This window comes from Cervus elaphus, chromosome 9 (genome assembly GCF_910594005.1).
Source record: "Cervus elaphus chromosome 9, mCerEla1.1, whole genome shotgun sequence".
In the NCBI taxonomy this organism is placed as follows: Eukaryota; Metazoa; Chordata; class Mammalia; order Artiodactyla; family Cervidae; genus Cervus; species Cervus elaphus.
The window spans coordinates 28,781,017-28,795,701 of NC_057823.1; the positions used below are offsets into that span (position 1 = coordinate 28,781,017).

General features: G+C 41.3%; 1 protein-coding gene across 3 annotated transcripts in view; it reads right to left on the reverse strand.

The window, feature by feature from the left end:
* Positions 1-14,685, reverse strand: part of MEGF10 (multiple EGF like domains 10) — a 171,875-nt gene that overhangs the window by 20,269 nt on the left and 136,921 nt on the right. For 2 of the 3 annotated variants that reach the window (XM_043912205.1, XM_043912204.1), the window contains exons 14-17: positions 5,109-5,255; positions 3,773-3,907; positions 3,124-3,252; positions 1,658-1,786 (exon numbers count right to left, since the gene is read on the reverse strand). In XM_043912205.1, the coding sequence (XP_043768140.1) occupies positions 1,658-1,786; positions 3,124-3,252; positions 3,773-3,907; positions 5,109-5,255 (540 nt within the window). The remainder of the gene's footprint in view (positions 1-1,657; positions 1,787-3,123; positions 3,253-3,772; positions 3,908-5,108; positions 5,256-14,685) is intronic. The other variant, XM_043912206.1, reaches the window with a different exon arrangement.

Genomic DNA, 14,685 nt, shown 5'->3' on the forward strand with positions numbered 1-14,685 from the left:
TGTCTTCTGTTATCTGCTACTAATTTAGATAATAGCATCTTCTTCTGCAAAGATGTGTAGTAGAATTCTGAACTTAAAAAAAAAACAACTGTACTTCATAGGTGCATTGTTAAAAAAAAAAAGCAATGAGCCTTCTTACTGCTGCACAATTTCAAGACACAAACCATTGGACTGAGGACATGCACAAGCCCTACTGGCTCTCCTGGACCAGAGTGGCCCTGCAGGAGAGCTCAGGGCTCTCCGCCATCATGAAAGCTTCAATGCAGGCTGTTTCCATGCATCACATGTGCTTTTTCTTATAGTGGTTTTAATGAAAGTTCATGTTTCAAGAAACAGAGGCAGAGTAAGGATGCCAGCAAGTGACATCATTGCTACATATCTATTTAGCACCTACCCTGTGCCAGATTCTTTTCCTACATCTTCTCATGAAATCTCTACAGTTGCCCAGAAACACAAGGATATTCTCCCTCTATAGAAGGGAATTGTGCCCACGTGACACAGCCAGCAAATGGCAGGATGGCCAGGGTCAAGTTCCAGACCCCACATGCCTCCCACTGAGTTGTGCTTTTACTTTAAAAGGCCCTCTGATTGAAGCAGGTCCCAATTTTAGAATTACACACAATAAGTTTTAAGTACTTTTCCCTGAAGAGCTGAAAAACTTTCTATATATACTGTCGTGGCAGAATATGCTTGAGACACCCTCCCTCCTTGCCAATGCTTCCTTTCAAATCACAGCTCAAGGTCTACATCACCATCTAGAAACTTCCCAAAAACATGTTCCACGTATTCTCTAATTGTGTTCTCTAATTAGTATTAAATAAGAATTGCTTAACTTCTGACCCAGCTTTCAGCTCATTTTAGTGATTTGAAATTATATATTATTATCAATGATCACCATAATGCATGCTTTCTTGTCTTGCCTCCTTTATTCCATTGCAGACAAAAGGGCAGAGATAAGTCTTTTTTTTTTTTTTCCCACAGCACTGAGCTGTGAATTCCTTTGTACATTATACCCTATAATGCTAAAAGTCTCATAGAAGACAAGATGGTGAGGACATTATGGGATATAAAATGGCAGAAAGAATGAGTGGTTCTTGAAGCATGATCCCTGACTGATATCACCCCCTGGAAGGGTGTTAGCAATGTGAATTCTCAGGTGCCACCCAGACCAAGTGAATCAGACCCTCTGGGAGCAGGGCCAGCAGTCGTGCTTGTCCAGTCAGCCGGGTGACTCTGAAGCTCACTAAAATTCTAGAACCTCTGAACCGGTCTTCTCCCAGAGCACACATTAGGTCAGGCAGTGAGGCTTGCTGTCTTCGCTTCGTTTCTAATCAGTGTCACTTATCTTAACCTTTGTGCTACTAGAACAACTGAGCCATAGAAATGGGGCCTGGTGAAAGGAGAGAAGAGAGAGACTGTGCACTCCCAGCACTCCTCCGCCTCAGCGTCCTGATATGACCCGGGGACAGCAAGCCTGGAACGTGGCAGCTCTTAGCCACCCAGAGGAACTCAGACGTCTAGAGGTCACTGCGTGAAGAAACCCTCCAACGCCAGGAAGCCCGGTGAGCTCCGCTCATCCACGTGCAGCGTAGGGCCACGTCCCCAGGAGTGCCCCCCGCCCCGACTTCTGGTGCGCCTCGGAAGGCGTGCCGCTTACTCTGCGTGCAGTAGAGCCCCGTCCAGCCTGGAGTGCATTTGCATTCCCCGTCGTAGGCGCTGCAGAAGGCCCCGTTGTGGCAGTTGCACGTGTGGATGCAGTTCGGGCCCCAGTGCGCAGGGGGGCAAGCTGAAAGCACAGCAGGGCGTGGAGAGTTCAGTGTGGGTCCCCAGGCCAGCACCCCCCCCGAGAGGATCCCGCCCTCCTGACTCGGCTCCTCCAGTGGACGGGTGAGCAGCGGGCACCGGGACTGAGAACGCCCGTGCTCCACACAGGCTCAAACCCAGATGGTGATGCTGACGGCCACGGCGGCCATCATTATGATATGATATTCATTCACATGCTGCAGACCGAGGTGGGCAGAGAAAACATCATCCCACGTTTGGTTATTTAACAAACCCAGATATGCCCAGCACTGTGCGAGGTCCAGGGGAGATGGCAGAGAACAAGGCAAGGTCCACAGCACCCTCTGAAAGCTTATATTTTTGTAGGAGAGGCAGGCAAACCAATCAGCCAGCCACCCAGCCAGCTAGTCACCCAGCCAGTCAGCCAAAAACATAGGGCAGTAAGGACTATAAGAAAAAATAAAATAGGGGAATGGGGACAAGAATGATGGGAGCTATTCCTTTATGGAAGGTATCTCTGAGGGGAGGACATTAGAGTAGAGATTAGATAGGCAAAATGGTTTGACTTGAGAGAAGTACTCAAGGTCACATAATTCTTGTCTGTGATCTCTAAACCTGTACTTGTCAACTCCACTCTAGAGCTGTCCCTAGAGGCTTGTTTTAAACATGAAGGTTCCTATTTGCATGTGAGAACAGATTTACTATAAAAACTCTTAATTGGAAGAAACAGAACATAATCAAACTAAATTATTAGGGGTCATCGCCTATCAAAGAGCAATGAGAACCTCAGATAAAGTAACGTTAAGATTATGGGGTAAAATGATTTGCTTTATAGTCATACCAATGCTTCAAGAACATAACTACTTAAAAGAAGGAATGCTTACAATTTCTATATGGTTATCCAGTAGGGAACATGGCCCCCAAAAGATAATAACTAAATGTGAAGTAATTTAAAAAAAGAAAAAAATTTCTTCCATAATTGTTTGTACTGTTTTTGCCCAAGAGAAAAGGGAAAACAATAGCTGACACTTGAAGTCTGGAATGAATCTTTGAATGGCTTATGAGTACGAGACCCTCATTTTGCAAAGGAAAATCATTTTAGTGAATAAGCAAAGTGCTACCTATTTAGGTTCTTTCCAAGGCATGAGTTAGACTTAAATACAGGATCATAGCACAGAACTCTAATAAGGGGGGAAAAGCTACTTAAAAAATTTAAAAAAAAAATCTTCTAACTATTCATATATTATTTCTTGATTATTTAAATACTCATATTTTGATCCTAAAGAAATTGAAAACAAATGGAAATACATGGCTGACCAGCTGTTCCCAAACAAGACTTACGTTGAGAGCAGTCACTGCCGATCCACCCTGGGTAACACTGACAAGATCTGTCAATGGGGTTACAGGTTCCATTGTTGGTACAGGTACAAATTCCTGCACAGTTTTTCCCAAATCTGCCACTGGGACACACTGTGAATAAATTATAGGTCAGAAACTCATAATTACATCTCTTCTCACGGAAGCCTAGACTCTTAGGATAGGAAACGACTTTAAAGGTCATCAACCCCAGCTGTCCTTCTGGTAAGGTGCTTCTACTCAAGAACATCCCTCATCCTAAATGGGTTCATTTTTGCAAATATCTGAAGCCAAAGACCCCCATTAAGGCATCACAAATCAGGAGACATCTCCACACTTTTAGAAATCTCCATTGGCTTTTCGCTCAGGGAATCAAAATCCTTCCTCATATTGATTTTTCATGGAAGGCTGTTTCCAATTAAAACGGAAGAGTAGCAAGGCTCAGAGAATAAAGAGATTGTGCTGGACTGGCAAGCCAGCTTTCCCAAAGCTCAAAGCCATATTTACAGAAGCTGCAGACACAGCATACCAGGAGCCGCCGCAAGCTGCAAATGTGTCCTTTGGGAAGCCTGAGGACAGACTGCATGGGGTGTGCTCACCACCACATATTTCTGCCAAAGTCTGCGCACCCTACCTTCATTGCAGAGGGCGCCTGTGAAGCCAGGCAAGCAGTCACACAGGCCTGTGATGTGGTGGCAGGGCCCACTGCTGTGCACACACTGTGGGCACGTCTGGCTGCAGCGATGCCCATAAAAACCGGGGGAGCAGACTGAAAACAGAAAGGAAATAGTCATCTTCCCTGAGACATGTTTCTCTCCTATTCCACACAAGGATCTGGTTCAAGTTTGGGATACAAAAAAATTATTTTTAGTGATACTGAGAATTTTCCAAGTATCAATCAACGACAAAAGGAATAAGGGCAGTTTTTAATAATGAAAAGAAGCTAGCAAGCTCTGAATTGCTTGAGGGCAAGCAAATGTCTTAGTTCTCTTTATTTTCCCATTTATGGCCCCAATTAGCCTGAAGCTTGGCATAGAGCAGGGGCCTGAAGAATTTTTGTTGAGCAAATAAATGAGAGAAAGAAAATTCTAAATACTAACAAGGCCCAAATAAATACTCACATGTTAATCTTTTATTCTTTAAGAGTCATTACTGGCAATAAATAGATCTACAGTCAGAATTAAAAGATTGTCTCTCCTTAAAATGATTCAGGTTGATTGTGATTGAAAAGTGAAAAAGCAAAATGCTTCATAATTAGATTCTTCACAAGACATTATTTGGATTTAAGTATAGAAAGACAGCATAAAACTCTTAGTAAAAGACTAATAAATAGAATAATGTATCTTATAATTAGTCATATATTCATTTTTATATTACATTTACTAAAAGACTTAGGGAAATCTTATGGATTCATACTCTCTAACTCAAAAATTCTATTGAAAAAAAGATTTACTCTTGCAAAAAAAAAAAAAAATTCTATTGACCCATGTCATCAGTCCCCATTTTTAACTCTGCAATCCTATTTTCCCCAGAGCACTGGCTTTCAGACTACTAGCAGGATGTGTAATTTGCCGCTAGGTTTGGCTGATGTTGACTTCTGGTAATTGAGCTAAGGCCAATGCCAAAATGGCTGAATAAAATAGTTACAGGTCAGTGGATTTCTGGAACACCATTTGCAAGGTTTAAGGCAGGATCAAGAAACTGACGATGGTGCCAGTGAGGCAATGAAATCATTACTGAGAAGAAATGGCTAGAGCCCCATCTGTTAGGTCAGTCCTGAAGGATGGAGAAAATGAAGCCTTTGGGGCAGGGCTACGGAGCAAGGACAGCTCTATAAAGGACAGGGTGACCTATATCCCTCCTCTCTGCCCTCGACTGCAACAGATCATCTCTATGAACTGAGAGATGATAATTTTGTACACGTGATCTGAGAAGGGAAGATGGGAAGTGCCGGCTAACAAGACACTTACTTCTCTGACAAGTGGTGCCTCGGAACCCTGGCGCACACTCGCAGATGCCGTCATCCGGGGAGCAGGAAGCCCCGTTTTTACAGTAGCAGGGAAGGGAGCAGTTGGGGCCCCAGCGCCCCTCGGCACACACGCTATCACAGTGGACACCTGAAAGGAGGCACACGGGCAAAGCTGAGTGAGAGGCTGGGAGGGCGGGCGCCTTGGATGCTAAGTCAGAGACCAGGACCAAGGTCACCATATTAAACCTGAGTTAGCACGGGTAGCAGTGAGCAGGGATGATCTAAAACTTAAAATCCACTTATACACAGCAGTTCATCATACATTATATCATATATCATACCATCATAACATTAAAATAATCCCAGGACTATACTCTATAGCATCATAAAGGAGAAGGAATAAAACATCTTTGTTATACTGATTTTTCTTCCTTAGGAGGAGAAAGCAGAGAAGAAGCCCAAGGGCTCTGTCTATTGAAGGCAAAATTTATCAGAAACACTATATGATTTAGCCCTCAACACCTTCCTCCCTTCCCCATTCTTTATTTTTTACAGAAAAGTAGGCAAAGCGTAGAAAGATAAAGTAAGAAAAAGGTGGTTAAATAATTTTACATAAAGAAAATCTCCCCCTGGAGCAAACAAACATAATCTTAAAATATTTTGAAAATACACTGTGCAAGACAGAAAGATATACTAATCTGTGCCGCCAAATTCCTCTTTAAACATTTAATCCAGCACAGGCAGGATATCACAAATGATGTTACTCATGGCTGTTGTCTAAGTGATTGATTATTGAGAACCCATATGCAGGTATTTAACTCTTAGTCTGGAAACAGAGAAACTTTAGAGTCAGTCACCAGTGAACAAATGCCTAAAAGAAACAGAAAATCCAAAGTAGCAAAAAATAAAACCAGGTTTTATTTCAGATAAATGGAAGTCTCCTTTGTAAATTCGTATTTGAAATACCACAGGGGCCTCTTTCTTGTAAATCACAGTACTTCACAACTCAAAGAAATGCTCTCTGTATTGAGAGGCAATAAGAATGAGTTATAATTAGGAGTGAACCAGCGACTGCTGGCCTCCAACCAAGTGAAAACATGTTAAGAACCAGCCCACTCCCACTCCGATGATTCCAGAATGCGAATTCTGCTTGCACTAAGGAGGCTGACAAGGCCATGTTTTGTATTACAGTTTTTGCTCTTAAATCGATTAGGAGAAAAGTTACCATGGCCTGAACCTTAATACAGAAGCAGTTCCAAACCCTAAGGTGAACATGGTTAATTGGCGGCCAGTCATTTCTACTGAAATAACTCCACTTTTCACTCTTCCTGATTTTCTCCAACTGAAAGTCTTCCACAGGGTAAAGACCGTTAAGCAGGCATGAAAAAGCACAGGCCTCATTGTGTCTCGCTGGAATTGACAACAGACTGTTATTTCAGCCTGGACTGCTGGCTGAAGAAAGGCGAGCAGGCCTGTTAGATGCCAACTGGGGTTTAAGTGTTCCCCATAGAATAGGATGCAAAATTTTGGTCTACTATGATTTCCTCGAGCTCACAAATATTTGATCTTTCTTGCAAATCTCTTTTGAAAAACAGAGATGGGATTGCAAATGCTCTACTCTCCAAGCACGCTAAAACAGTCCCAAAGTCTAAGCTAGTGTTCTGACTCACAATTACTAGGCAGAAGCAACAAATGGACTGAGGACCAAACCACTTAGAAAGAGGCTGCAAATCTAAAGTTTGTTTTGCAAACTTGAAAGAAGTACCCACAAAGGTAACCTGTTTCATTCTCTAATTCAGGTTCAGGTTCTGATCATGAACCAGGACTCCTGTGTTACGGCAGGTAAAATGAAACACTTGCCTCATAGAGATCCAGACAACCCTGGCCACTGGAGCTACCTGGGCAAATCCCACTAAGGATTTTAGAGAAGTGGAAGCTCAGTGAATATCTGGATAATCTGAAAATCACCCTGAAAATTAATCCTGAGTTTTGACACTGTTTTTCTGGGGTAGGAGTTTGGGGGAGGTAGTGATATAGCCATTTACATTATTTAGTTTATCAGCTACTTAACAGATTTTTTACATGACACTTCATAAAATGCAGTTAAAATGGAATGGAATACACTCTAGATCAAAAAGTATGTGCTGCTTTTTCACATTAGAGATTATCATGATTTACATATTAATTAGCACATTCTCAATTAGAGCATGTTAAGAAAAATGACTCCACGGCAGATTGGCAAATCAGAATAAAGTGATCCTTTTTTTATATCTATTTCCTCCTCCGTACGTAATAGGTTGGTCCAGCTGGTTAGCATAACTATCAGTTAAAATCAACTTTTTAAAGGTAATTTTCATAAATGTAACAAGGCCCCTGATACAGCAAGGAGATCCATAGCAAAGATAAGCTTTTTTTCACATAATTTACCCATCATTTCATTTCTGGAGAATCAGGTAATTCTAGAGATCACCTATCAACACTTCTTTCTGTAATCATATGAGTATATTTCAACAGAACCAAGCTTACATTTAAATAACTTTTATTTTAGGGCTGCAAAGAAGTCTTTTTTTGGCAAGTAAATTTAACAATTCTATTACCAACTCCCTCTGAAAATTCAATTCCTTTTCTTTTTCTCTATCACTAGTAACAGTCAGTCATCATTTTGCAGATATTAATGCCAAGTCTATTTGGAGACAAATATAAAGCATGTCTCATTCAGGTGGCAACTCTAGGAAAAATGCATGAAACTGTCTTTTTCCCTCTTGCTTCACCTTTTTCTCCTATTGCTATTCCTCACCTTCAGACTTCTGTGCCCTTCTGTTATCTTTTGCTTCATCTTATAGTCAGAAGGGGATAAGATAAATTTATTATTACTGAGGGGCTGTCGTCTCTAGATAATTAGTATTTTAGAAAGCATACCTGTTAGAAGCCTAAGAAATAAATCGCTGTGAAATTTAAATCTGTAAGGCTGATGCAATGCAGGCATTAGCCCTGGGGTAAGTGCTGTTCTAGGTCACAGTTAGTGTATGGACACTGATGCGCCCTCCATATAAGGCTAACCCTACAATGAAACTCTCTCCAGGGTAGGGAATTGTAAGTTTGCTTTAACTCTTATGGGGTAAGGTAGGCGGCTGGGTGTTGTATGTGAGTGTGTGTTTTATGCCCTAATTATTTCCATTGATCTCATCTTACTCTTTCCCAACCTTGCTGAAGTCCTATAAGACACCTTTTTGTTTCCTTGTTTGTCAAAGACAGAAAAGAGAATGCAGCTCAATAAATATTCAAGGAGTCTAGACACTGCTGGCTTGCTCATGACAGGTTCTCCAAGAAAGATTTCCAACTCTAGAGTGACAATGGCCCCAGGAAAGACATATCCTATCCTGGTCTAGAGATCATGATCAGGGAAGGAAGTAGCTTGTGAAGGTGGAGGAGGGTCCCAGGTTAATGGAATGGTGGTGCAAGGCTCAGGCCCTAAGAAGTATGAGTCTATCCTTCAGAAGTCAGAAGTGTTGGGGATGGCTGAAATTGGTGCTGGGAAAAGCAGGAAAGACAGGGAGGCAGCCAGGCAGTGGGCACAAAAGGAAGAGCCAAGGATGCCATGCTATGGAGTATGAGCTTCCTCCTGGGTTAACAGCGGAAAAAATGACAAGGTCTTGAACTAAATCAATGGCACCTGAGGGAGATGAATTCCAGAGAAGTACAGAAGAGAATGCAGATGAAAGACCACTCCCCGCTCCCTACTCCATCCAGTGTAATATAAGAATTCTCAAAAAAAAAAAAAGAATTCTCACAGCCCCATGAGAGTCGGTGCCTACTTTTGTCACTGCAGTGCCCAGTACATGAAGGATGCTAAATAAATGTCTCTTGAATGAGTCAATAAGCACAGTTCCTCTTTCCAACATAATATTCAGGACTATTTTCCAACTGGATGGAGCAACCATACCATTCTTTGTTTCTCTGAAGATATGAGAAGAACACTCAAACCAGGAAGCCCAACATGTTAATATTCTGTCTACCTAAAATGAGGACCCTTGCTAGCTAAGGGAGTGGAAATGTCTGCCTTACTTATTTGGGGCAAGACAGACTTTCATTAGCTCAGGTCTGTGATTTTAAATGTTAGTCCAGATTATAAAGCAACAGGAGATCTAAAGGATATCTTGAGGAAATTCCTTTGAAATGTTTATCAAAGTACAGATAGAGGCTTTTAACGAGTTACTTCAGGAAACAATTTCCTACACTATTTGGAAGAAGGGACAAAACAGAAAGGGGATATCTTTAAATTTGTAGGATTCTCTGGTTCAATGGAAGTATTTTTTCCTGATAAATGTTCTAACACTGATAAGGAGATCTGTGAGGGACTGCTTTTGCCAGGACCAAGGACAAAGAGCTCTTTGATAGCCCTCATGAGTTGCTAGGCAATGGCTGAGTGATCGTGATAAACTTCAGCTAAGCAGCTCTAAAGAAATGCTCATGCATTTAATGCATGATGCATTATGCCTGCGGCCTTCACGTGAAATCAGCATTCACTAGGCATTTGTGATTATGTGAATGCAGTAAATAAATCATTTGGGGTGTCATTATTTCCCCCTCTCAGAGATCTAACCCAAACTCCTGGTCTTGCTTAATTGTTTATATTCCTTATGCCAGTATTGCAATATTTGGGCATCAATGAATGAAGGAAATGATTTCAACTCGATGTCCTATTCCCAAGCAACAAACTACTAAATATCTATTACAGTGACGAGTGTGGTTTGTTAATAATCACTGGGCTTGGTGATTATAGGCGAGAGGAACCGAAGACACTCAGCAACTGAATATTTGGTCATAACACTGTCCCTGCTTTTCTAATCCTCTGGACACCCAAGGCATACAGTAGTGTAGACAAGAAACTCCCCGACCTCTGTATCGACCTCTGTCCACCCAGTGCCTTCCCTGGGAGCTGTGAGCACCTTCCTGCCACCAGGAGCTGGTACCACCTCATCTTCCTGCTCCCAGCACCAAACTCTGCAGTTGCATACAAGGTGGAGACACTCAGCAAATGGTTGTTAAATCAAAGTTTTCTCCTTGTATACTATTAATATAAATGTTAAAGGTCCATTAAAAAGGATCTGCTATTGGTCACTACATTGAGAACAATCTTGATAAATAAGTAATGTAAATCAGAGATGTTTGCATTTGCAGTGGCAACACTAAACACCAGAAATCATGGTCTGCCTTAGTCTGGACCCAGATAAAAGCAAACGGGACAGAATGCTGGGCAGATTAGTAAATCTGGAAGCTTGGCTTTTTCTGCAGCCTTTCTTTTAAGAAGGTGAGTCCTTCCCTTCACCCTCACTTTAGGGACCCCATGTTCTGCTTTTAAGTTACTGCCTCTCCCAAGCCCATGTAACAAACAGACATGTAACAAAGCATGTGCTACATTTTCCCACTTCCCTGCCCACTCCCAATACCTTGAAGGGTCAAATAGTGAGTCATTCATTTGCTTACTATGACAATTCAGGTATCACAGATCAGTACCCCGAGTTGCAGCTCCCTTACTCAGCTGGTGAAAGTTGGTGTGTGTAGGGCCACTTAGAAAGGTATCTCTAAGCTTCCTCTAGTCTCTGCCACTGGCTATGAGGCTTTCTGTAGCAGAAATGCTCCCCTGGGCTTCAACTTCTTCAATCATTAGAATAGCAAGGTAGAGCAGAGGCCAGCCCACAGATGGGTAATCACCACTACAATTACTGGGGTAACTTTTCAAGTGACAGACATAGCCACCAAGTAAGATTATGCAGGTTGTACACTGCACAAAAGCCTTTGGCTAAAGGGCTAAGTCAGAGCATATATCTAGCTTGTTGCTTTCTACTACCAAGATGCATACCCTGAGGCATTTCAAACCTTTTCTAAATTTGTACAAAAGGTACTTTATGGGCTGGCAATGGCTCCATCCTTCTCATGCACCCTCCAGATTGTCATTCAGTAGGTCTGAAGTGGGACCAAGAATATACAAGTTAAAGGAGCTCCCAGGTGACAATGATCTTAGCCAGGGTTGGGAACCAGGCTGGAAGCTACTTATCCTCCTAGACAGCTGGAAAGAAATCTTGATTAGCTGTAACACTCAGCAAAGAGGTGATATGGCTGACTGAAGTCAGAGAGGAAAGGAAGGAGAAAAAAACAGTGGCATGTTTCTACTGTTTTGGGGGAAGTACTTTACAAAGCGTATCACTCCACTACTCTGGAAACACACATACACATACACATAGACCTAATTATATTTCTGGAATTTCAGAATAATGATTATGAAAAGTCGTCTCACTTAGTGTGTGTGTGTGTGTGTATGTGTATAACAGAGGTGTGGAAGAAGCCCAGGACACAAGGATGTTTCATTCTTCTCTCTCCCTCCTTTTTTTTTTTTTTTACTGCAATCTGCCTCTGTTTGATAAAGTAACCTATTGGCTAAACACATCAATAAATTAAGGTTTTAATTAACAGCATATAATAAAAGTGTATGTCTCTTCTTTTGAAAAATGGTACATTTCTTTTGGAAATAGTATCTGGGATGTCAGATGCAACTTTTGGTTAGTATTTATGGTAGCACATTTTGAAGACTTATTTTATGACTAGGTAAAATGGGACAATCAATTATAGTATAAATAAATAAGAGTCTCATTTCCTTTAAGAAGAAAAAAGACCGTCAAACATTAGAAAAGAGAATGAAGTTACAAAGGTGGTAAATGAGCACCTTGTTGAGAAAGCAACTGACTTCCTCTGTATATCACTTAGTGCCTGACTTCCTCAGTGTAGGTATGTCCATTTCTTTGTAAGGAGGGATAAAGCTCTCCTGACCCTTTTTTTTAAATCTCCACACTCCTAGGCCAGATCGCTCTCTCCTAGTGTCCTCAGCGGCTGAGCACTGTTGGTGTCTCTACAGATCCGATCTCAATAATTTGGTCAAGGGAAGAGTCCAGGTTCCCAAGTTAGATTTCACTGATTCTTTCACAAAAGCCTTGCTTTGATCCCCTTTTGCTATCTTCTCTGGCAATTCTCAACATATCACCAAGAGCAAACTCCACAGCAAGGAGAAAGGAAACAGAATCACTTGCTTCCCTGAATTGAGGTTATTTATTTTGCCCCAAAGGCTTCCCTGGTGGCTCAGAGGTTAAAGCATCTGCCTGCAATGCAGGAGACCCAGGTTCGATCTCTGGGTTGGGAAGATCCTCTGGAGAAGGAAATGGCAACCCACTCCAGTATTCTTGCCTGGAGAATCCCATGGAGGGAGGAGCCTGGTAGGCTACAGTCCATGGGGTCACAAAAGTCGGACAAGACTGAGCTACTTCACTTTCTTTTCACTTTCTTATTTTGCCCCAAACCTGATATCTAAATGAAAAGCAAAGTTTTTATTTCAAAATGTCCTTATGAGGTACTCATTCAAAACAAGTTTGTGATGAAAAATGATAAGCCCACCCAATGTTGACAATGAAATAATAGTCTACTTTTCTTTTAGAAAAACAAGGCAGTTCTTGATCCAATTGTAGGGTCGTTTTCAAAACTTCAGGAATTTTCTTTTCCTCTGTACACATTTGCTTATACAAGTGTGTTCTGTGAGTGTGGGGGATGACCTCTCTAAACGATGTCTCCCGGCAGCCTTAGATACTTAACAGACCAAGAGTCCACACAGCAGATCCAGAGTAAGACGCTGGAGCCACGAAGCAAAGAGATGGTGAGCAACAAGTGACAGAACAATGAAGCAGCAAAACTTCCTCCCCTTTGGAGAAGCAGACCGGTCACAGATGGACAGAGGATTACAAGATTATGCTGTGTGACAAAGCCACTGCATTCCCGCAGGAGCTCCACAGGTCTAAGGCCAGATGGGATCATTTGTCTTACCCCATGACCCAGACTATGGAATGCAACCAACACATTTTCTGGCTGGCTTCAGGCCAAATCACATCTCCTGCTTTTCTCGTGTATACAAGAGCATGCTTTTCACAAGCTGGTTCTAAACCATCAAAGCAGGTGGATACTTGATCAATGACTGGTGGGTCCAGGAACATGTCACATTTCCTCTACATTCATAAGACAAAAGTAGCCTTGGTGGAGTATGGCCCAAAACAAATGATGTGGCTTCTCTATTAGAAAAGCCCTGAATATGTCAGGGGGTAAAAATGCTATTTGCTTCACTGTGGTCACTGTGAACTTAGTAGTGGTCACTCCATTTGAGAACTTCAGGAACCCTTGTGAAGTCACAAAATCTGGTTTAATTCCTATGTATTAATAGTATTAACATGTAGTAACTGAGAACCAAGTAGAAACATGGGAAAGTGGAATTTCATACTGTAGAGTCAGAGTTATCTCAGTCTTTGCAAGTCAAGGAGGAACTGCAGGACTATGGAGTCCGTGTTTCAGTGGGTAGCTCCCAGTGGCAGAAAATAAAGTCTATTACACAAGCCTTGACCTGTTCCTAAGGTAGCTCTCAGACACTAGAAATCAAACACAAGACAGTTTGTCAGTTTGCCAGAAGCCTAAGAAGCTCTCAACAAATTGCAAGGAGCTGAGAGACACCACTCCAGAGGTTACTGATGGCATCTTATGTTCAAAGATCTGAAGAGTTAATATTGTTAAATTGGCACTATTCCTGTCATGGATATATAGACTCAATCCTCTTTAAATTTCCACCCTGTTTCTTTGCAGGAATTAACATGCTGATCCGAAAAGACAAAGAGAAATTCAAGGAACCCAGGATAGCCAAACAATCTTGAAAAAGACCAAAGTTGAAAGACTCACACTTTCCAATTTTAAAATTTTCTACAAAGTTACAGCAATCAAAACAGTATGTTACTTACATAAGGATAGACATATTTGTCAATGGAATAAAACTGAGAGCCCAGAGATAAATAAGTCACATTTATGGTCAACTGATTTCTGACAGGGTTATCAAGACAATACAGTGGGGTAAAGAATGCTCTTCTCATCAAATGGTGCTGGGACAACAGGATTTTGACATAAAAATGAATGAATTTGTACCCTTATGCACACCATATGCAAAAACAAACTCAAAATATATCAAAGACTTAAATGTAAAAGCTAAAATTATAAAACTATAAGAAGAATACGGAGGCATAAATCTGTTATCTAGGGCTAGGCAATGATTTCTTAGACACCAAAAGTATAAGCAACAAAAGAAAAAGTAGATAAACTTAACTTCATAAATATAAAACCTTTTTGGTGGCAAAAGACATCATCAAGAAAGTTAAAAATAACCCACAGAAGAAAAATATTTGCAACTTATATATATGAAAAGGACATAGAGCTAGGGGACAAAGAGACATTATAACTCAATAATAATAAGACAAATAAGCCAAGTTAAAAAATGAGCAAAGTATCTGAAGACATTTCTATAAACAAGATATGCAGATGGCCAATAAACACATGAAAAGATGCTCAACATCATTACTTATTAAGAGAATGGAAATCAAAAATACAATGAGATAAGATTTCACACCCAGCAGGATGGCTATGATCAAAAAAGATAGATAAATAACAAGTGTGGTGGGGGGTGGAAATCTCATACATTGCTGGTAGCAATGCAAAATGGT